This window comes from Mollisia scopiformis (genome assembly GCF_001500285.1).
Source record: "Mollisia scopiformis unplaced genomic scaffold LY89scaffold_30, whole genome shotgun sequence".
NCBI lineage: Eukaryota > Fungi > Ascomycota > Leotiomycetes > Helotiales > Mollisiaceae > Mollisia > Mollisia scopiformis.
Window position 1 is genome coordinate 334,203 of NW_017263610.1, and position 22,566 is coordinate 356,768.

The 22,566-nt window shown below is 47.4% G+C and overlaps 8 protein-coding genes across 8 annotated transcripts; 5 read left to right on the forward strand and 3 right to left on the reverse strand.

Annotated features, from left to right (window-relative positions):
- The first annotated feature begins 127 nt into the window (after positions 1-127).
- LY89DRAFT_788446 (uncharacterized protein) lies at positions 128-1,305 on the forward strand. The gene is made up of 2 exons (XM_018223168.1): positions 128-908; positions 962-1,305. The coding sequence occupies exon 1, from the start codon at positions 208-210 to the stop codon at positions 880-882; it is 675 nt and encodes a 224-aa protein (XP_018063387.1). The 5' UTR covers positions 128-207; the 3' UTR covers positions 883-908; positions 962-1,305.
- A 1,413-nt stretch (positions 1,306-2,718) lies between these two features.
- On the forward strand, positions 2,719-3,690 carry LY89DRAFT_598580 (uncharacterized protein; the record flags this gene model as incomplete). Its single annotated transcript, XM_018210050.1, has 1 exon — positions 2,719-3,690. The coding sequence occupies one exon, from the start codon at positions 2,719-2,721 to the stop codon at positions 3,688-3,690; it is 972 nt and encodes a 323-aa protein (XP_018063388.1).
- A 904-nt stretch (positions 3,691-4,594) lies between these two features.
- Positions 4,595-6,059, forward strand: LY89DRAFT_788448 (uncharacterized protein; the record flags this gene model as incomplete). The annotated part of the gene is made up of 2 exons (XM_018223169.1): positions 4,595-5,050; positions 5,118-6,059. 2 exons carry the CDS (start codon positions 4,595-4,597, stop codon positions 6,057-6,059), a joined length of 1,398 nt encoding a protein of 465 aa, XP_018063389.1.
- Positions 6,060-6,324: 265 nt separating this feature from the next.
- LY89DRAFT_690582 (DUF300-domain-containing protein) lies at positions 6,325-8,036 on the reverse strand. Its single transcript, XM_018216124.1, has 6 exons — positions 7,935-8,036; positions 7,740-7,884; positions 7,473-7,689; positions 7,146-7,421; positions 6,739-7,083; positions 6,325-6,685 (listed from the first exon to the last, which is right to left on the reverse strand). Exons 1-6 carry the CDS (start codon positions 8,005-8,007, stop codon positions 6,443-6,445), a joined length of 1,299 nt encoding a protein of 432 aa, XP_018063390.1. The 5' UTR covers positions 8,008-8,036; the 3' UTR covers positions 6,325-6,442.
- Positions 8,037-9,082: 1,046 nt separating this feature from the next.
- On the reverse strand, positions 9,083-10,837 carry LY89DRAFT_598617 (thiamine pyrophosphate enzyme; the record flags this gene model as incomplete). The annotated part of the gene is made up of 1 exon (XM_018210052.1): positions 9,083-10,837. The coding sequence occupies one exon, from the start codon at positions 10,835-10,837 to the stop codon at positions 9,083-9,085; it is 1,755 nt and encodes a 584-aa protein (XP_018063391.1).
- Positions 10,838-11,031: 194 nt separating this feature from the next.
- Positions 11,032-13,589, forward strand: LY89DRAFT_318376 (uncharacterized protein). The gene is made up of 5 exons (XM_018206689.1): positions 11,032-11,406; positions 11,467-12,209; positions 12,259-12,661; positions 12,720-12,999; positions 13,048-13,589. Exons 1-5 carry the CDS (start codon positions 11,225-11,227, stop codon positions 13,438-13,440), a joined length of 2,001 nt encoding a protein of 666 aa, XP_018063392.1. The 5' UTR covers positions 11,032-11,224; the 3' UTR covers positions 13,441-13,589.
- On the forward strand, positions 13,249-15,500 carry LY89DRAFT_318386 (aromatic aminotransferase Aro8). Its single transcript, XM_018206690.1, has one exon. It carries the CDS (start codon positions 13,739-13,741, stop codon positions 15,254-15,256), a length of 1,518 nt encoding a protein of 505 aa, XP_018063393.1. The 5' UTR covers positions 13,249-13,738; the 3' UTR covers positions 15,257-15,500.
- Positions 15,501-16,766: 1,266 nt separating this feature from the next.
- Positions 16,767-22,302, reverse strand: LY89DRAFT_724581 (uncharacterized protein; the record flags this gene model as incomplete). The annotated part of the gene is made up of 8 exons (XM_018218910.1): positions 16,767-17,071; positions 17,121-17,429; positions 17,476-18,400; positions 18,451-19,047; positions 19,107-19,442; positions 19,528-21,173; positions 21,220-22,090; positions 22,139-22,302. The coding sequence occupies 8 exons, from the start codon at positions 22,300-22,302 to the stop codon at positions 16,892-16,894; spliced, it is 5,028 nt and encodes a 1,675-aa protein (XP_018063394.1). The 3' UTR covers positions 16,767-16,891.
- Between the last annotated feature and the right edge of the window lie 264 nt (positions 22,303-22,566).

Here is a 22,566-nt window from a genome sequence, read left to right on the forward strand (position 1 = left end):
TGCATAGCCTACGGTAGACTGATCTGTCCGAACAGCTCAGTGTAACACAGCATATGCTTTGCGGCCCGAAGATTATACCTAGTAAGTCGTCACATTCAAGCAATCCGAGATGAAGAGGAGTGGACATCTAGAGACTTTGCTTCAATCATCCCTTTTCCCTCCAGCACCATCCAAAGAGAACCCCAGAATTTTGCTTCAGTTTCCGCCATGGTGACATTCGAAGGATACTCGGCCGAACTCCACTACAACACACTCCAAGACCTTTCAGCAGCATACGATGAGTTCACTGTGCAACAAGTACAGAAAGCAATAGACTCAAAGATCGGAAACCTCTTTGTCAAACATGGTGTTCAGTCCGCTCTGGGACTGACGCTCCTTCACAGGCACTTTCCTATCAGCCAAAGCGAGAAAATGGTCAACTACGGCGCCGTCGCCTGCCCGTGGGACACAAGCACCATGTCCGCAGAGGTTGCTCGCAACATCCATTCGTCCTTTTGGCGATTTACCCAACCTACTGTAATGGCCCCGTACGAGTTCGAGTACATCATGGGAGCTTCATACGAGAATAAGCTTGAAGAGGAGAGATTCCAGGTCTTCCTAGGAGAATTTGGAGCATTCCTCGAGGATCACAACTTGATTCGCCTCCTCGGAGTCCAGATGCTCGACGCAATTGGGGAGGAGCCTGGTCTCGAATTCACTGCGGACAGAGCTAATATTACTCTGCCTCTTAAGGTTTCTGGTCTTGATGCAGACGATGCCATCGAAGCACTTTGGGTCTTTGATCAAAGCCTTAAGGGTGGTTCCATCGAAACCACCGCGTATAAGACCTGCCGCAAGAAGTGTGTCAAGAAGAAGACTGGTCACAGAAAGGTTCACACCTGAGTTGCATGGGTTATGGTAGTTATTTGGTAAGTCACCTTTCAAACCCATACGAGTAGATCTGGCACTGAATTCAGCAAAGCATGTTCTTGATGGACAGTGGTTGTCAAGAAGAGAGGAAGTTTCATGTGATCCTGGATTTTCATGCTCCTCTATGTCTGTTCATCGAATTCATGTAATTTACCTCTTACCTTAAACACCAGATTTTGGAATGATGAACATGACTTCTGTCACGAGAATGCAATAGAAAGCACCCAAGTTCAAGATACTTTCCATGTGTCGGAAAAACTACCATCATTTGGTTACTCTAAAGCAAAATTCCTGTTTCGCGTGGCGAAGTAGCACATCTTTCGCAGCTGGCAAGTTCCGGATCGTTGCCAGTGTCAAGTGCTAGTTGATTATTCGGCTATGCAGGCGCCTCTCAAGGCAAAGATTAGGACGTCCAATTGGAAGAATACCGATTTTTCACTTCCTTTCTTGGTGTGTCACAGATACTGCGACCTATCACTGCATATCCATTTTCAATATGTTATTGCAGGTCCGCTTTTCTTCTCCTTGTGGGCGTAGCTCACACCAAAATTGATACAATCTATGGGAGGGCGCCGGCATTGCATCGCTCACGTTGCAAAATACGGTGGCTTGCTGATACGAGATCACGTTGCAGAAGCATAAATGCCTCTGCCGGAACTTTCCGTCTTATACTGCGCAGTGAGAGGTGCTGATTATAGCACTTTCATATAGATCAGTTATACGGCATAATTAACCAAGAACATCGGGCGAAAGTAGCAGACTCGCCTCGAATAGGGAGAGGGAAACAGCAAAGCCAGAACTGTTGTCAGCGAGCCGCCGTAAGGAAGATTCCACCATCAACTCCAGGATGCACCTCATCAGGCTACAGCCATACGTTCTGTCAGCGATACACAATGACTCAAAATCAAGCGTCACAATCACATCTAGTGGGAATTGTGCCCGCAGCCTTACATTGCTTCCCGAGTGTGGATACTGGAGGTGAGTTGGAAAGAATTCTCCACGAGCATCGTGCAGCTGCTATCCACCTCACTTTCTGTCTTCTTCCAATATTTTGCTAGCATTTTGGTCACTGGTATGAATGCATTGTTATTTAGCTTTCCTCTCTCTCGGGACATGCCACTTAAATGTGACCACTCCCCATTGCAGGCTTTGAATCTCTTGCATTAGAATGTTGAGATAGGCTGTCATTCTAAAATGTATTTCAATGGACAAACATTGAGGATGCCACACTGAACATGCCACTCCTGTTCCTATCCATCTTTTAGGTTTGATTCTATTTCTGAAACTTGTCTAATATGATCACAGTAGCATGCTGACTCCGTGGGCTGCTGGTAGGCTTTCTGCACGGCTAATTGGTAACAGTAGCCACGTACTAGGCTATTGCGTTGCTATCTAATCATCCAAGTGGAAACTGACTTTTCATCCAGTAAGGATGAGATTGCACCTCACAGACTTGTTGAATCGGCGATGGTCAGGCATTATCACATGTGATGCATATGTGGTATCATGGTGTCTAACCACTTGTACGGGCGTCTGGCTGTGTGAGACTTACTCGTCTGTTCAATACACCAAGGAAAAGTTTTGCAACTCTTGCTGCAGCCGTCCTAACCAGACTCCCCATTCTGGGTCACGGTTCAACCAGTATTCTGGAGTTGCAAGATTAACCCCTTCGCCTCATCGCTGCTCGCACCTTAACTACCCTGCTTTCTCCCTGCTTTGGAGTCAGAGACAAAGCACCACCAGGTACCCAACGCAACACTTGAAAGTAACTCATTGAAAACCATTTTCAATCCAACTTGTTGTTTCGCAATGTCTGCCTCTGCTCAAACCCTCCCACCTCCAGAAGTGGCCTTCCGCCTCCCTGGCCTCAGTAGTAAGAAAGTCCTGTTCTCTCGCAAGAGCCAGGATCCCACGTACTGGCACTACCCGGAGGATGGTGGGGTATACGACGACCAGTGGTGGTACTTGATCCCTGGGGATGGAGATCACGCTGGGTACTACTTGCTCAAGAGTAAGTACACTGGGAAGGTGATGTTCTCGAGGAAGTCACCAGATCCCCGCGTGGGCCACATCGACGGCGATGGGAAATATGCTGATAACTGGTTCTGGCTCGAGTTCGGCACTGGTGATAAGGTCAACAACTTTCGCATCCGCAACCATGCTTCGGACATGGTCCATGTGTCTCGCTCGGGAACGGATCCGGAGGTCATTAACTATGCTGGGGACGGGACGAAGTACGACGATCAGTATTTCTCGTTCTTGTGCGAGCTAGTCAATTTCGACAACATCGAGTACCACATCAATGATGCGAAGATTTTGAGCTCCGTGGTCGTGGCCATGGGTACTGAAACGGATTGCAACGAGACCGACACGGATCAGACCATTGAGTTCACCTTCTCGAAGACAGAGTCTGTCTCGTACACTTGGGACTACACGGTGGGCTTCATCATCGATATCGGAGCTGGAGTGGAGGTCGAGGTTCCTTTTGTCGAAAGCGGCAACGTCAGGGTGGATGTGTCCAACACTCACACATTCTCAACCATGCATACTACCAGCGAGGACACCACATTCTCCGGTACTGTGACTACCACTGCTCCACCCCACACCGAAGTCACGGCCACGGCGACCATGACTAAATCCGCTGTCAGCGTCCCGTTCACAATGTACGTGATCGTTGCCTCCACCAACAAGACGGTTGCCATTGAGGGCACTTACAACGGTACCAGTTTCTGGAACATCCAAGCCGACTTTACACAGAAGAGTCTCCCAGACAGTAGCTAGATGCCTAGCTTACAAGTCTGGCTCTTCAATGGTGGATAAATAAGACCTGGAGAGAAAGGTGGGACCTTGAGACCGAACAAGGTGCATGTCAGGTTGAGCTTACGACAAACTTGGACTATTTATCTTTCATCCTGTAATTAGATACACGCCAAATTGACTTCAAGTTTTACCATATGTGATAGTTACATCTCATCGTTATAGATGACATTGGCGAGCGACGACCTGTTCCTCGTGCAGACCGAAGGAAAGAACTGACTTCCACGAAAGTCAAACTTCACCGGATCCTATTTAGTCCACGGGCATGAGCAGCGGCCTCTCTAACCTGAGCCGAAGATGATGTAGCGGGGCTGGCTATACTGTTTCTTGATCGAAGGTTTTGGTGGTGGCGATGGATTGCTGTTTAAGCGAGGTTATGTGGATTTACCTAGGTATGTACCTAGGTAGCGCCAATTATTTCGGCCACACGTGACAACTAGCATATAATCTGGTGTGCAGAACTTAGAATAAATCAATAACTTCTCTTCCCTCGTTATTTTAGAGCTCATATTATAATGATTACGTCCCACCGACGTCTGGTGTTGTTTTCGGTGGCTGTCAGAGAGCTGAGTTGTCTAGTATCACGTGTGTTGTTTTGGTTCCTTCTCCTTACCTAGGTACCTAGGTAGGTAGGTAGGGTGCCCTGCCCTTCTACAGTGAGCACGGCTGAGCAGAGCCCGACCAAGCCTGCATCCAGTGAAAGACCCAGACAATCTTTTAACCAAGGCTTCCTGGAGGGCTGACATGTCACGTCGCTTGTACACAGCCTCATAATTTTGGCGTCGTAATTGATTTCGAAATTGAGATCAACTGTCTTCATCGTTTCGCTCGCACATTCATCATATGTTCGTATTCTTCTCGTTGCGTCATGGACCCCTTGACTACTCTTTCGCTTGCAGGCAATATTATCCAGTTTGTCGATTTCGGAACGAAGCTGTTCTCGGAAGCCAGACAGCTCTACAACTCATCAGTCGGGTCTTTGAAGTCCCACGACGAGATAGAACTGATCACCAACGATGTCAAAGCACTCGTGAAGAATCTCCAGCAAGCCTTTGCCGCGGACACAAGAGGTGTTCAAAATTACTCCGCAAATTATTGGGAGAATTTCCGGAAAATATGTGATGAGGCTGTCAGCGTGGCAGAGGACCTGCTTGAGCTTTTGAAGGAGCTCAAACTCGTCCCGAGTGGTAAACGTCTGGCTTGGTCCAGCGTACAAGTGGCCCTCCGCAGTCTTTGGAGTGAAAAGAAGATTGCGGCATACATAAAGCGTCTCGCGGCCTTGAAAGACGTCTTGGAGTCACGAGTTCTATTCTCAATCCGGTGCGTGTGCTACACCCGCTTTCCTAGCTTCTTATTATACTGATGTTGAGCAAGAATGTATTGACATAGAGGCTGTTCGAACATCAGCTCGCTTCGATTGTCTTGATCGACAAACGCAACGGATTATCTCCGCAATGCTAGGACAACATACTGCGATGAGCAAAGCTGTTTCTGGAGTTATTCGAGACGAAATCACCGCGCTCACAATCACCCTCTCTCAAATTCTCAGCCGGCGTGAATTCAAGAGTGAGGATGACCATCTCCGAACTCGGCAGATTATTCTCCAGCAGCTTTGCCAGCGAGAGCATCAGAGCTACCCTTCTGGAGGTGACATTGTCGCAGGCATCGAGATGCTTCAAGTTTCTGATACACAAGAAAACCGCCTCCGTGATTTTTTACAGAGGGGATTCATTAGAAGTCTTTGGTATGAAGAAATGACTCATCGCTATGAGGACATAGTCGAGGCACATCCGGAGACGTACGAATGGGCTTTTCATGATCCTCCCCAGGATGCTCATTCATGGAGCAGCTTGTACGACTGGCTCAAGACTGGTCGCGGAGTGTACTGGGTGAGTGGAAAGGCTGGTTCTGGGAAATCGACACTAATGAAGCATCTATTCGACGACCCTCGAATGAAGAAGTGTTTAGAGGCCTGGGCTGCCGATACTCCGCTCTGCATTACAACCTACTTCTTCTGGAACTCCGGAACGAGAATGCAGAAGTCCCAGCTTGGCTTTCTACGAGCTTTGCTGTTCCAAGTTTTGCAAAAGCATCCAGATCTGATTCCCGTAGTGTTTCCTATAGACTGGGCAACCTTGTATTCTAAGAATGCGCGAGATACCTCGAAGGAGCTCGGGGACTTATGTTTCGACCTGCAATGGAATCCCAAGTCGCTCATAGGTGGTTTCCGAGCTCTTGCTTCGCAGAAAACAATACCTTTAAAGATCTGTTTTCTAATTGACGGGCTCGACGAATTCCTTCTTCTTTCTTTACCTTTAGATTCTAAGAGATAGCCAATCGATTCTTCGTCTACGTCCTGAGCTCTCTACCGTGCTGTCACAAATTCTGTTAGTGATTCAGTACAACAAAGCGACATAAGTTCTTTTTTCTTCAAGTTAAAGTAGAATACTTCATCGAGTGGCAAGAAATTAACATATGATATGTTTAGGGATGTAAATTGTAAGTGTCAGCTCAAATATAAACAAAAGCTTCTTTGAAAAAAAAACTTCACTTGTGGTTCCCCAGCGCTGGTTACTTAAAGCGAATACTCTCTCACCTTTCAAATTGTGTCTACAACAGGGTATCCTCATCCTACTATACAAAAAGCACTAACTTGCCAGTATATCCTACAACTCCTTCTGTACCATCAAAACTCCAACAATCAAACCAAACCTAATCATTGTCCGTACCGCGATGCAGAGGGAGAAGGATACTTCCCAGCATACTGCGCACCATCATACGGAGCATACTCAGGCGCACTTTCAGGACGAGGATCATAATTCATGTTCCCGCCGGCATACCCAGGCGCAACTTCGGGACGAGGATCATAGTTCATGTTGCCTCCAGGATATCCAGGCCCAGCTTCAGGTCGAGAATCGTAATGCGTGTTTTGCGGAGGGATCAATTCCACGCGATCATACTAATTCCCATCAGCAAAATGTCCCTACAAAGAAGGACAAAAACAGAACTCACCTCCACACTCCCCCCCGAAGCATAAACCTTCGTAGCTGGATAATTTCTCCCCCCACTTCTGCCTCCAGAAATAGCACCAATAATAGCCTTCACCACATCCGTGATATTCAACGCTTGGATAACGGCTCCGAGGCCTATTACTCCTCCATAATAACTTCCATGACCTAAAGTGCTGCCTTTCTTCAGGTTGTATTCGCTGGTACGGAAGACGTGTAGGAAAGCTAGTGAGAAGAGGATCATTTCGAAGGCGACGACGAGGTTGGGGATAGCGATTGTTAGATCTTTATACGTCAATTTAGACGAGGGATGGAGATCGCCTTCCGAGCTCAGGAACGAGAATACGATCTATGCATCAATCAATCAGCATCTTGAATTCTTTCACCTCTTTCAACAAAGGGGGAACGTACATTCTGCAACCAAGTCAAACCAACGATGCCCTTAAACGCCAATAACTTCGCCATGGGCTTCCGTTTATCAACTCGTGTTTTCATGCTCTTGTAGAAGCGCAGGACGGACATGATTGCCATACCGGTCGAGATGCCGGTTATGACCGAGACCCAGATGCTTGCGAAGTAGAGCTTGAAGGAAGATGCGCAGTAGGTTCCGGTCGCTTCGGTGATCTCGGTGAGGATAAAGGTGAGGAATTCGACGACGGGGAATTGGAACACGGCGAGTGCTGTTTTCTGGAGAGTGGGTTAGTAGGGGGAGAGAGGAAGGGGCGAGCTAGATGGTACCCTGTATGCGGCCATCTGACCAGAGGTTTCGAAGAAAGCTTGCCGTTCATCGTCATCTTCTTGGATGTAGGCTAGGAGAAGGAGGAAGAATGCAGAGAGAGCGAGGGATTCGTAGAGTGTGGTGAGCGGTTGGATGTAGATCGAGGCGTTGTTGAAAGCCACGGATAGGAAAGAAGCAACAGCGAAGACTGGGATAATAAATATTAATCGAATCACTCTGATCATGGTCAGCTTCTGGCTTTCGCATGGGGCATAAGAGTTGCGTACTGTTTTTGTTCTTTGGGTACTGCATAGCGAGTTGCGTGACGGAAAATGAGGAAGAAGCAGATCAAGCATGAAATGATAGTACAAGCCCCTGCTATTATGACTGCCACTTGGTGAAAACTCATTGATCCAATGAACGGGACTTGAGCTGTAGTGGGGTCAGTACCACCATATTTTGGCATTCCGGAGCATACTCACGTGGATCCGCCAAACTTTTATCGGGACATGTGTGATTTGAACTGGAACCGGAATCATCATGGTGAAAGACCATCTTGGAGATCAATGAGCTTGAAAACTGAACGATGATTGCAAATGTACAGTACAGAAATGAAAAGCCAAAACTTTGACGGAGACCCTACCACTTTATAGATATATAATTGGTATCTGACATGCCTGTCAACGCTCAGCTGTGCATCGTGAGAAGGAGCCTCGTGCATGTGAAACAACAGGGCAACGGCCTTTGTGGAGATAAGCGCCTCCTAGATCACTGGGGTCGTAAGGCTTATTTCTCTTCTCACGACTGGGATATCAGGGTCCATGTTACTGTAGGCCTGCGGCTTTGCCGCGCCTTTTGGCAGAGGAGTACGTTCGCTGCACAGCCGTTGATTAACGGCACACAAAAATGTTGTTCCCGTACCCTTCGTATTTCGTAAAGTTGGGAGATGTGATGCGGACATCTAAACTTTTGCATGAGATCTTCACGGCGCAGCATCGCGTCGACCTCAGCCTTAGGAGAACGTAACGCTAGCCTCTTTAGGAACGATAGCGAGCATCAAAACCGGTTTAGCTCCAGGAGCATTCCTTCCATCGCAATTTTCCTCATTTTGTCCATGCTTGTCCTTAATGATCTAGAGAGTCCTATTTGGGGTTTTGCTTTCAGCTGGAAAGCGCTGCATGTCCATCTTTCGACAGCTAGCCATGACTGAACAGACGCCGTACGCCGCACCAGTTCAGGAATCCGGATTACCCCGAGTATGCCTGTGCCGTCCAGAAACGATAGGCTGTGAAGAAGCAAAAGTCGGGTTGACCGCCGTGTCATCATGCACTTCGAAGTCATTACCAGATTTGGACAGAGCTGAGGCAACTCTCTTGAAGTGAGTTTCCGACTACGTATAATCACAACATAGCCACCCAATGCAGTATCATCGAACTGTAACTCCAATGGTCCGAGACTCCATCAAGCCCAACATCCATATTCCCACTATCCATACTGGAGGAGGGATGTATGTCGAATAAACTGCCGGGTTAGGAAGAGGTGGAGGTTCTGCTCTCTGTATTCTTCTTAGCAAGACTCGAATACTATCAGTAGCTCTCGTCCCCGAAGGAAATACAGCCATCGCTTTCGACTACTCTACCACTTTCGAGTCCCGTTCCTTTTCCGCCTCTTTCTGTTTCTCCAACAAGGCCAATAAAGTCGGCGGTGCGTCCTCCTTGCTCATGAAGACTTCCACCATATGCAAACCCTTCCCTCTCTTCAGTTCATCATTCTCAAGCACATTCTTCAGCTCTGCCCAAGTCGCGACGCTATATGTGTGAGCCCGATATTCCCCCTCCTCATCCACACCGAAGAAAGCTGGAGCAAGCAAGTATCGCCAGGGAGCCACATCATTATAGCTCCGATTCCGTCCATGGATACACCGCTCAATGGTATAGCCATCATTGTTGATCACAAAAACAATCATATCCACTTTCTGGCGGATGACATCGCTGAGAGCCTGTACAGACACTTGCAGACTTCCATCTCCAACAAACAGCAATGTTCTGCTTTGGTCAGGTTGATGCGAATTCTCCTCGTGAAGTTCACGTTGAGCCATAGATGCGCCGAGGGCAGCTGGAAGCATGTATCCTATCGATAGCCAGGTCACAGCTGTGAAATATCTCGCGGTTTGAGGGAGAACGAGTTCGCGGCTTCCATGTGCTGAGGTTCCGGTTTCTCCGAGGACAATGTCTCCAGGTCTCAAGAAGCTAGACATGGTCTTCCAAAAATGACAGTGGGTAACGGTCTCTGAGTCGCCAGGACTATCGACAGAGTCGACAACATTACCCTCAACGGAATGCGGTGGGCTCACCGATACAAGCTTTGAAATTTCCAAGTTTGTAAGTAATTGATTGAGAAATGGCTTCATTGGCAGATCTCGGATTATTGTCGCATCGGACTGGATCTCTGTGGCTCCAAATGAAATCGTGACTGCGGGATTCGGAATGTTGGAATACTGATAAGTGTTGCTATCACTGTGATGCGGTCCGAAGCTTAGGATTAGGTCGCACGATTGAACGTATTCCTTGACATGCTGTTGGCTAATCTTGCCTTTGTAGATCCCAAGATTGTTTTGCAAATTCTCGTCGATGAGGCCTTTGCCGAAAGTAGTCGTCCATGTTGGCCAGTCAGTGAGCCTGACGAGTTGATTGAGCTCGTCGATGGCACCAAACGCTCTGATTTCGCCGTCGACGAGGATCATCGGACTCTTGCAGCTGTACATGCGATCAAGGACCAAAGCAAGTGCTGCTGTTGCATTCAAAGGCTGAGCGAAGTGATCAATGCTGATATCTGTGTCGAGGCGAGCGGATGCAATCGGAATGGGTACCATGTCGGCCGGTACTTCGATGTACACAGGTCTGCTTTGCAGCAAGCATTGTTCCAAGGCAAAATCAATCTGAGCAGAGCAGGTTCGCGGATCTGTCAAGTTTACTTGCGCCGTGGTGACATGGGCGTGCATCTGTGCAAACCTGCGATAGTCACCATCGTTGAGAGTATGGTGTATAAGAGCATGTGAATCCTGAGATGCTCGGCTTGGAGTACCAACTATGTGGACGACAGAAGCTTTTTCTGCGTATGCACCGGCAATGGCATTGATTGCAGAGAGCTCACCGACTCCAAATGTAGTGATGAGAGCTCCGATGCCCTTGACCCTCGAGTATCCGTCAGCGGCGTACCCAGCATTGAGTTCGTTACAGTTGCCGGCCCAGTGCAAGCCAGCTGGCTCCAGGTAGTCGAGCAGGGTCAAATTGTAGTCTCCAGGAACTCCATATACCGAACGGACACCCAGTTGATGAAGACGAGCAAAGAGGTAGCCCGCAACTGTTGTGGTGGTTGAGGCCATGAGAATTATTGTTGATCTTTGGATCTTAGAGGTTATGAATTATGAGGACGTAAAAGGTCAAGTCGATATAACAAAATGGAGGAAGAGAAATTGAGCATCTCTCCAGGCGCTTCTATATATCAAAAAGAGAGTATGATGCTGCATGACGCTGTATGGTGCAGCATAATCGTGGGAGCTGACTGCATACGGAGTCGAAAGAATACTCCGTGAGGGGCGAAAGAGACTCGGTTCGGGATGACCTTTCCCTTTTCAGCATGGCTCTGTCCGATCGCTTGACGACTCCGAATTCTTTCTCCGAAATGTTTCTCCTCTCCGCTCCGCAAGTATAAGAGACGTGCAACTCCGCCATGCATTCTTCGTATTCTGGATGAATGCGGATTTCATTTGATGTCGTCAAGAAAAGCTGCGTGTGATCCCTGCCGGCAGGCAAAAGTTGCCTGCGACCACGGACAACCTGTTTGCCGGCGATGTCAACGGCGCAATAAAGCCTCGCATTGCGTGTATAGAGTTTCTCCGTTCAGAAGAGTGAGGATTGACGGCGGTCCTGCTGAGGAACCGTCTGAGCCTCGGTAAGACTCAGAGTATCTGCTTCAGATTCGTTACACTATTGCTCACCTCGACTCCGTCAGGTCGCTTCTGCAACGCGAAGAGCGGTCTGAGAATGCCACTCCGTTACGTCGCAGCCGTTATCCGAACCCAGGCCACCTTGGATCGTCAAGTCATGTTGCTCTCTTTGATCAGATCTCATATGATAGTCCTACTGCCGCCAACGCGAGCTCAAGAGCCGATCTTGCTGGTCCAGGACAAGATGATGTCGGCGAGTCGATTGGATCAGGAATTGCGTGTACAGATCTAGCCCAGAAGCTGGAGGGATTCCTTGATCAGTTCCGGATTGCCTCATTGGCAGATCTGGTGAAGTTCTGGCTCGCAAAAGGTGTTAACCTGGCTTTAGCAGAACCTATTGTACTGCAATGTACAGAGGGCGCCGAGCAATTTCTGGCAATACGAAGGTCGACTGGTTCGAATACTTACAGTTCACTTGTCCAAGATCTCCTGAAGAGCTCAGCAAAGCCACTGGTATTCGGAAAGACATCGACATTGTCCGATTACACACATCAGTTCTGCGGAGAAAATATGCGCTTGGAGACTCTTGGAATATTTTTGATTGCCGTAATTCGAGCGAGCATCGACATCCCATTCTTCCCTCCGTTGTATGCTACAGAAGCCGAGAGACATCACTTGCGACAGCTTGGAACTGCAATTATCAGCTGTACGCTAGAACTTTGCTTGTCACTCGATTGTCTGAATGATCTGCAACTTATCTTTCAATACGAACACTGGATTTTAATGTCGTATGTTTATGGTGACCAGAGTAAGTGGCTACGTTATCATGGCTGTGATAAAGACTAACTGTGTATAAGGCTATGGCGCCTGGAGGAAGCTTGGCGATGTTATAGCATCTATCTATGCTCTCGGCTATCATGAGAATATCGAGGCCAGGTCTAATACGCCCCCGTTTTTGACAGAGTTGAGGAAGACAGTGTTTGCACGAGCCTACTCTGGAGATAAGAATGTCGCCATCTTTCTTGGACGCCCGCCACGAATGAGTACAAAGTTTGCCTACTTCCAGATACCATCCGCAAGGGCGAATCCGGAGAGTGGGGAGTTTCTCCAAGATCGTGAAGTTAGAGTTCAAGCATGGGATCCTGCGTGCGAAATGAACTATAGAGCAGAAACTCGCTGGTCCGCACTCTGTGCCTTTATTAAGGAGGATATTCTGGAATTGCTATATAGTGGCCGTCGCAATGATCCTGCAAAGATTAGGTATGCTTCAAAACCCTCGTCCTCAATGGCAGCTCATGATCCGCAGTGAAATCTCTAGGCGAACGGATGAGCAATGGCAAGCCTTGCCTGCTCATTTCCGACTTGAGGGCAAGCTAAATGATTGTATTACGACGAGCCCATTTGAGCGCGACTTTCTGCTCAGTACACGCCTTAATCATCTGCAGGTCAAATTCCTCCTCCAATTCGTATTGCTCGACTCTCTGGCGCAGCCTGACGAAGTGATCGTTACCATCACTCAGCAGATGCTCTCACTTGTCGTAGAAGGCATTCTTCTGCGAGACCAGCTGGCCAATTCTGGCACTGGCTTTATTTGGAAGGTACTTTCGATTTGAAAACCACCAGTGTTTAATGCTAACCACGACTAGATAGTACATTATGGTCTACCGGCTGCTGGTATTATCCTCCTTGCAATGCTCAAACAGCCGGACCGCCTTCGGTGGCGGCGAGGACGAGTCTGGCAAGACTTTACCATTTTAGTAGCAGAGGTCCAAATGGGATCCTTTATTCGCGAATGGGAACCAGACTATGCGTTGCTCTCGAAAGCCACTCAAACAATTCAAAGATTCCTCGACATCAGTCAAAACGACGACATCGACACTTCAGATCCTGCCCCTGCCCTAGAAGAGACTTCATCATCTGATGACTGGTTTAGTCTTCTCAATCCCGATCCGTGGCACCTGGAGATGAATTTTTGGAGCAATCTCGGAGAACATTCCTTTCTCTCGAACATGGATCCTGCATTACAGGCAATGCAATAAGTGGGCAAGAAGCAGGAACGGCGTCAGTAAAGGTCGCTAGTGCGTTCATAGTGCAGTGGAGTTGCTTGCGGACCGGCTTTCGGAGAGGGTCACGGAGTGTCGATTTGGCTCTTCGGTCAGTCTTGGAGTAAGTTGTGCAACTACACCACGATGACGGAGATCTTACTCCGAGATACAGAAGCTTGAGTCTTGTCACGCATGCAAGTGCAGTACATATATATTCGGTCTCCAGAACCCTCTGCTTCGTTCCTCAACACTCACTCCCTTGAATATTCAGTGCACCAAGCCTTTTGCAGCCATGGCCCGCCTCACCATGGACGATGTCGAGTCTTTGAGAGCAGAGTCAGAGCCGATGCTCATGGACATAGCTACATACTCGCTCTCGGACTCATATAAATCTCAGCATTGCAACAAGAAGCCTCAGAGCAAGTCGATGGTAGACCATTTTAGCATTGAAGCCAGCAATTTCCGAGGATCTGCACTTAAGAGGACTGCCAAGCAGCATTTCAAGTCCAGACTAATCCCTCTTGGCATCGGCCGGCCGATAGATGATTTCTATCCCTGGGAGTCAATTGCACTCAAAGAAAGCTTCACTTTACCCCAATCAAGTCATACCATTGGACTCAATCCGAATGTTAACACCATCGCAAAGCGCCAAGGCCTTTTCAACTTGTCAACTGGTCTCAACTACTCTCATTCCGTTGGCCAGCAACCATTACTTCGTTTCATAACGGAACATGTGGAGATCATCCACAACCCGCCATACAGGGATTGGAGCGTATGTCTCACATGCGGATCTACATCTGCGTTGGAGATTGCATTGCGGATGTTTTGCAATCGTGGCAATGCCGTTTTGACAGAAGAGTACACATATCCTGGGTTCATCTCTTCCACACAATTGCTCGGCGTTCAGACGGTTGGTATCAGAATGGATGATAATGGCTTGATTCCCGAAGAGCTAGCTCGAACTTTGAGGACATGGGATGATTCCACGGGAAGCCGACCGAGGGTTCTATACACTATCCCTTCTGGCCAGAACCCTACAGGTATCACACAGTCACTGGAACGAAAGAAGGCCATCTACCAGGTAGCCGAAGAATACGACCTGATCATCATCGAGGATGACCCGTACTACTTTCTCCAGGCAACCCATCAGACAATGCCAAATACCAATGCCATCGAGTCCTACATCTCACATCTGCCGCCAACCTTCCTGCCCCTAGACCACTCAAGCAGAGTCATCCGCCTAGACTCAACCTCCAAGATCCTCGCTTCCGGCCTACGCGCCGGCTGGGTGACATCCAGCAACGAAATCATCGAGAAGTTCATCTCCTACCAAGAAGTCGGCCCTCTAGCCATGAGCGGGCCAACACAGCTGATGCTTTGGAACCTGCTGGACGCTAAATGGGGACATCGCGGCTTCATGGCCTGGCTTGAGCATTTGTCGCGGCAGTATCGCGCCCGGTTGGACATTGTGCTCGAAGCGTGTGAGAAATATCTTCCTAAGGATGTATGCTCGTGGAAGCCGCCGGATTGTGGCATGTTTCTTTGGATTCAGGTTGCTGTGGAGAAACACTCTGAATTTCGAGAGAGTGGTTTTAAGGTTGCCGACGTCGAGGAGAGGATATGGTCGAGAGCTTGCGAGAATGGCGTTCAGGTCACGAAAGGGTCTTTGTTCAACGCCGCGGCATCACGTCCCTCAAGAGTGAGCTTCCGCCTCACGTACGCGGCTGCCGATGAAGATGAGCTAGACAAAGGCGTAAAACTGTTTGCAAATGCTGTCCGTGAAGAAGTTGGGCTGGAAAGGGTTGAGTAGGGGTTTCTTTGACAGCGGGGTCGTGTAGCGTTTATGTTATATAAACTCTGGTTAGAATGTGATTGGATGATTTCAGCGATAAAGGCGCGTCGGGACAAGCTCGAGGCAGAAAGTCGAACCCGAAGTGCTCGTTTCCAAAAAGTTGGTTGAATAACTTTCCGGGTCCCTTGTAAAGGTGCTAGTTTGAGTAGGTAGTGAAAATAAAGAGTTAAGTAAAGTATCGAGTTAGAATAAAAGTATAGAGCTAAATAAGTGTATAAAGCTAGCTGGAATGAGAATACAGGGTTAGAGTGTGGACGGAGGTTTAAGTTTTTCCGTGCCGACTGTTTTATTTATACTTGTCGGCGGTCGGCCATTTCTTGCTCCGCTAAGGTTGTGAGTCCAGAAGTGCAATTAGTGAAAGACAAAAAAGATCGAATATAAAATTCACTAATTGCATTTTTCGACTCACAATCTTAGCGGAGCAAAAAAAGATCGACCACGCTGCTATAGAAAAGTATAAATAAACCAGTCGGAACGAGGAAGCTTGGACCTCTGTGCAAACACAACTGCCAGTTCAGCTTCAAATCAAGAGGAAGCTCGCTCCGTCCCAGGCCGCAGGGGGTGGGAGAGTGGGCGCCAAGCCGAGAGTGCCAGAGACGTTTTGGGTAGAATTAATTGAGAAAATCGGAGGATGCGTTATGAGAAAATGAAAGTCATTGGTGGTGATGTGTTGTTGTCAACAAATTTACATGCTGTTATTGAGTTGAGGTGAATTGAGTTTGCCAACTGGTAACCGCAAGCCAAGAACTTTCGTCCGAAGTATAATGTAGATATGTAACGAAATACTAAAATAGTAAGGTATTTTAGTCTGAAAAGGTTCGTAGACGTGCAACGAAATATTACAAGAGCATGGCACTTTCGTCTAAAGCATTTCGTAGACATGAAACGAAAATCCAAGAAAAGCAAGGCTCCTTCGTCCGAAATATTCTGTAGACACGCAACGAAATATTAAAACTAATTAACACTTTCACCGAAAGCATCTCAACAAACTCTTGTCCTTTCATTAACTTCAAGTGAATTAGACGTCCCGCTAATTAGTGGCTAGCCGGCTGCCTGACATTAAGGCGACACTTAATATCTGACCTTCACCTAAGCTATATACTGTATAATTGTTAGGTAAACTAACAAGGACATCTATTATCGCTTAAGTATGAACCTCATATGCTTACTTACACCAGCGATAAGAGCTTTTCCAAAGACAGACTTCATTGAAAGAGGACCCACAAAAACAGCGATCTGCAACACAACTTGAAAGAAGAGAATTAAAGAACGCTACTTATAACATGAAGTTCGATATCAGAATCTCGAAATGAGCAATTTCCATTTCCGTCTTTAGACCTGAGCCGTTGCTGCTTTAGCCTGAGCTGTGGGTGAGCCATGCTGAGCAGTGAGTCCATAGAGATGGCTCGAAAGGTTAATATGGTTGAGGAAGAGAAGGATTAGCTGTGTGACTTGCCATCAAATAGCCCCAAACTTGGACTCCAATCTCCCCAATATATACAAGCTAGAAAGGAGAAGAAAAAGAACATCTTCAAACATAAACGATGTATGCATTGGTCTAGTGAGTACTGTTTTATCACGTATCCATCAACGTCAACTAGATGCCAGAGGCACCACGGAGTAAGACTCCGGTGTGAATTTCAATTCTCTGTCTTCCATTCCAGCCGGGTCCACGTAAAGACGCATATCAATATTCTCTTTATCCAGATTGAAGACACGAAAGATTATATATACTTCATCTGATGCGCGAGCACCTAGTTTCATTCGTTGCATCTAAGTTTTGTCAGTGTCAAACCAACCTGAGTTACAACCTTAAACTTACTCTTCGATATTGACTCTTACTCAAAAAGAGCTTGGTGGCACATTCTTTTGTTGTCGTCTTCACTTCGAGGAAGTACTTTGGCTTTGCGGCAGCCCAATTACTTCCATCCAAGTAGCCGTTCGCGATCAGAAGCTGCGTGAATTCTCCTTTTTTGTCTTCGTACGTAATATCCGCCGTTTCGGACCCTATCCATTCCTCCATGCTCTGGTACTTTTCATGGACCTTCACAAACTTGCGGATTGTGCTCTTCCAATTACCGCGATCGAATTTAGGAAGAGTAGTCTCCAGACGGGAAAGAATTTCAAAAGCCTACACATGTCAGATATTTGCCTAATTCCATGGTTTTTATACATACGTAGAGTTCACCCGCAGCTCCAATCTTCATGTCATGAGCAAGTTGGTTTTCATTCCTGACTCCGAAAGGTAGATCGTATGTGTTCACTTCTTCCGCGGCCTCCACCGGTAAAGCATTCAGGAGTTCGTCAAGATTGAAGGCTCCCCGCGATGGAAATGCTCCTCTTTTATTTCTCGCTGCACGGATGATGTTGTCCAGCAATCTTCGATATTCCACATCGCTGCTTTCGGGTGTAAATTGGCGCCGTGCCCTATCCGAAAGATTGCGCTGAGAAATAGCTGTCGGGGAATTGTTGGGCTGAGTCGGCTGTGATGGGACATTTGGCTGATAGCTTGCCCGGTAGGTAGAAGTCGCAGCGTTCGAAGGCGGGGTACTCTGAGCGGAGGGGGTATCAAGGCCATCAGATGTAGTTCCTGACTGCGTTTCTGATGAAAGAGTTTCGATATCGTTTTCTGCATTCTGCTCTTGATCTGCGCCTACGTAGTCCAGCGATTGTTGAGACTCTTCCTCGTACTGATCGGGATATGAGACTGGGACGATACCAGCTTCCTCAAGAACCAAATCAACAACATCATCGCTAGACGCGAATATTGCCGAAATTATTGATACAGCTCCTGAATTGAGCGCCGCTGTGGAGTTGGTGTCAACTTCTACCATCATGGTCTCGTTGAATAACTTGGTGGGAAGCAGCCGCAGATAACAAATCTCTTGGTCCCTCGAATTTTTCGGAATGTATATCTGCAAACCTTCCGGGCTTTCTTCGATGTGAAGCTTCGTTTCGCGGACTTTAATGGTTACACCAAGAAGTGTGTGCTCAAGGCTCCCAGTAATGCCATCCGTTTCGTACACTTTTGATTTGAGAAGTAATTGATAGAGATCTTGATTGTCGTTCTTGGCTCTAGGGCTGTCAAAGTGTGTTGCACAACTGATAGTATGAGCCGAATATCTTTTCAAGGACGAAGGATTCACGCTTACCGAGAGAGTGCATAAGCACGTCGTTGCAAATCCCTTGTTCTCCTAGGGTTTGGCTCTGGGAGAGAGCCCTCGAAAGAGGACTTTTCAATCACAACCTCAGACAAGTATCCCCCGACCTGCATAGATGATAAGAAAGGTTCTAAACTCCGGACTTCCTTGAGATTGAAATCGAGAACATCCAGTTTTCCTTCAAATGCATCAGCCCAGGGCTGACGGTCAATGATCGAGAATTTTTCAAGTGTCGTCCGTAGTTCGACTGGCCGTATTGAGGGTTTTACAGGAAAGATCTTAGACTCGCGTAATGGAGCCAAATCCTCGATAGTCGGAGCAAATGCATTGATTTGCCAAATCAGACTCTTGATATCATCAATTGATGGCGAAGACCGTGCGACTCGTTTCAGCTCTTGGACGAGTAAACGCAAATCCGGGATTTTGACCTTAAGCACACCCACAAACAAGTCCTTCAAATTTGGATACTGGCCGCTGATTGTGCTCTTCCCCGGCACCTGAGCGTCTTTTGACCACAAGCATGCTGATGGAGAAGTCCAACGTTGGCCCTGCATGTCGTAGATGAGCGCACGTTTCTCGAAATCGGCCCTATAGGTAACAAAGTCAATTGAGCCTTTGCTGTTGGTCATGAGGCCTTCATTTCTTACCGGAGAGATTCCAACTCTTCCGAATCAATATCGGCTGACATTCTCTGAAGGCGAAGATAGATATCTTGGTCAATCTGCATGTCGTGCAGATCTTCCATCCGACGCTCATCGAGCTCATCAGTCAGACGTTCCCAAGAAGGATCCGGAATATTGAGAGTTTCTTGGAAGAAAGCGGTAAGAGCAGTGGTGTTGAAGCGTGACAAGTAAGGGAGTAGAGGAATGCTCGTAATCAGGTAGTCTGGTGCGTCCCAAACGCAAGATATTTGATGAGTCCAAGAGGGTAAGCGTTCTAAGCGAGAAGGTGCCAGTATGAGCTCCTCGTGGTAGACGAAATTACTGCAGTAGTGACTAGTAAGCTTATTGGCTGAAACATAGATGCGGGGGATGCCGGTTCGATGGACAAGGGAAAGACAATTCATACTAAACCTTCTGTTCATCCTCCTCCGGGGAATCGGACGACCAGATCTTTTTTTGAATGACTTCATATATCTCATATCGAAATTCCGCTTTCGAAGATTTGCAGTAATACAGAACCTGCAACCAGAAGTCAAGGTTATCCTCAATTCCAACGTGAAACGCATGGAGGAATTTCCATCCCTCAATATCTGTTCCATTATCCAGTCTCAAGAAAGGAAATTTCTGTACGTCGACAAACTTGCCACAGTTGATTCTCAGTGTCTCGGAGTGGAGGAATGTCTCTCTCAACGGTTCGGAGCCAATGTTCGTGTTGGGTACCACAGCCTCAGATATTTCTGATGCCAAATCATCATTCATCACGGCTGCGTAGGATGCCCAATGTGCCTTCAGTGTCCCCAACATCTTCTCCGGACACTCTTTGATAATATGATGGAAGATCGGTGATAGTTGCGTGGAATCTTCGGAGTCTGCAAGCCGCGGGTGGCCCAATACACCAATGGAGCGTTGTAACCAGGTCTTCAATGTTGGGTGGGATCCAGTTCTTTTCGCAGGAGGAAGCTCGATTCGCTTGAGATAATTCGGATGAATGAATGAGCCAGCAAGGCCATTGTTATATGGCTCTTTCTCCAAGACTGACCCCATCAACTTTCCGAAACTATATTCCTCGTCACTTTGGAAATACAAATCTTCCCCATCTTGAATTCGACGGCCCAGATGATTAAATACAAATAGAGAAGTCGATCTGCGGAGCTGAACAGTTGATCCTGGAGCATGAGCCGAATACAGAAATTGAAGATCATTCAAAGATGTCTCGAAGGTGATGGAAGACGCTGCCTTGTCATAGCGTTTCAGCACGAGTGCTCTGATATCTTGGATCTTGGCAAAGGCAACCCCTAGGGTGACAAAAAGCTTTTCTCTTATCGGGTCCTTGAAAGATTTTTCGTCAAGAATCCTTAATCCAAGATAAGTTGGGATCAATATACCCTCCGTGCGAGGAAAGTATACCGCGCCGTTGGTGATTGCGGTCCACTCTCCACTTTCCAGTGGAATACATGGTAGTTCGCGGATCTTGTCAGGTATCCAAGATTTCCATTTCTCCACAAAAGGCCGCAGTAAAAGTTTCGCGGTCCTGTTATGCCAATCATCAGTTGTCCTGTTGGATTTGAACTTAGACCCGTCAATTCCTCTGCCCAAATCGCATTTGAAGCGCGCTAATATATCACCGAAGTCAAGGGTTTCTAGACCTAGTTTATCGAGAGCCGCTAGGTCTTCCTCTTGGTATTTGGCTGACAGATACATTTCCTCGTCCAAGTCAGCAACAAGGGGATCACCGAATTCATCTTTGAAATCTTTCGCGATTAACTTCAACTGACGGATAAGCCGAAGAGGGCCCTGGCTCCGTCCGCGCAAGACTGCGCGCTCCTTGAGAAGTAGGTGGATTTTTTCTTTGATGCGTCTCCAGAAAGGGCTTGGTATTGTCTGTGGAATGTATCGCGGCCACTTGTACTGAAGTGTAGGATGCTTGCAGAATTGGAGCACGGCGTCCAGGAACGTTTCAGCTATGCCATCAAGTATATCATTGTTTCGGCGCTTATCCTCCATCACACCCTCCCTACTACCCTCCGTAATGAAGTCGGATTGAATAAGGAACTGTATGTATTAGCCACGTACATATACTATGTTAAGATCTACTTACAGAGAATCCGAAATTCCCCATAGGCAGGTACGCATAAGTCTCCTGGTCAGCAATGATAGGTTCCTCGTCCTTGAGGGGAAATGCAAGCACTACTTCAGCAGAGTTGTGGTCTCGTCGTTCGTCGGGTGACAGATTTGTCAGCGTCCTCCGCGTAATATGGTAGTGCTTCAAAGAAGGTTGTAGGACCTTGGAACCTATACGCTGGGCCTTGCTTAAAGTCGCTTGTCTGGAGGATTCGTCTAGTTTTCTTGAGAATGTGGTAGATTCCGTAGTCTTTCCGTCGATTCTTGTAATCGTGATGGCACCAAGCTGATTCAAAAAGAGGAGAAAGGTATCAGGGAGAGCATCGAATTGCGCGAGTAGTTCGGGATAGTTCAATTTCTTCCGGAGAGACAGTGTTATGCGGGTTAGGGGGTCTGGTAAGGCTTCCTCCGCAGGCTCCCAAACTGGAGTCACCAAACCCATCCTACGAGCAGCCAGCTGCTCAGAAGATGCATCTGCGACGTCAATATCGGGTGGTGCATCAAGTTCTCCTAGTGAATCTTCGAAGGAAAATGAAAAGGGACCTGATTGGATATGAACTTTCGATGCCACCATGAAGACGGACTTGAATCCAATGCCCTTTTCACCAATGAATTGCTGAGCGCCCTCTCTTTTCTTGGTGCTCTGCCCAATTTTGCATATTGCTTGCACGTTTGCAGTGGTAAATCCATCCTCATTTGAGTCAATAACGATTTTGTTGGGATGGACGGTGAAGTTGATGTAAGGCACTACGCCCGTTGACATAGCTCTCTTGTAAGCGTTATCTTCGGCATTTTGGATCAATTCAAAAACGAATCGAGCCTTGCTTTTGTAGAGATTTTTGGCTAGTCTACAATATTATCAGTAGTTTCCAATGCATTTGGAACAGCGAGCATACGTCCTGACCGAAATTCCGAGGTTTTCTTGGAGTATATAAATCGCTTTGAGAGCGTCTGGATGAGTCGCATCCCGGACTGTCTGGCTGATCCACCCATAACCGAGAGCGATACTTTCGACAAGCTGCCGTGCTTCGGTGGGGGATATGGCATCGTTGGTTGCCATTTGTGCGTTATTCTGCTGAAGTGGCAATGAACATATAATTGATTATGGGTAATCGAATTTCTGTACCACAACAATGGTCAAACAAATGTATAACAGACTTGGAATATATATCAAAGATCTTTGGCTTATTGAGTTCTGTTTTGGATTGTTGACAGAGTCAAACTTTCTCCCGTCCCTATCTACCCGAAGCCAACATGCAGGGGCTCCACTTGCGACATTGAGGCCTGTCAATCGTCTCAACCACGAGGCTGAACCAAACTTTCG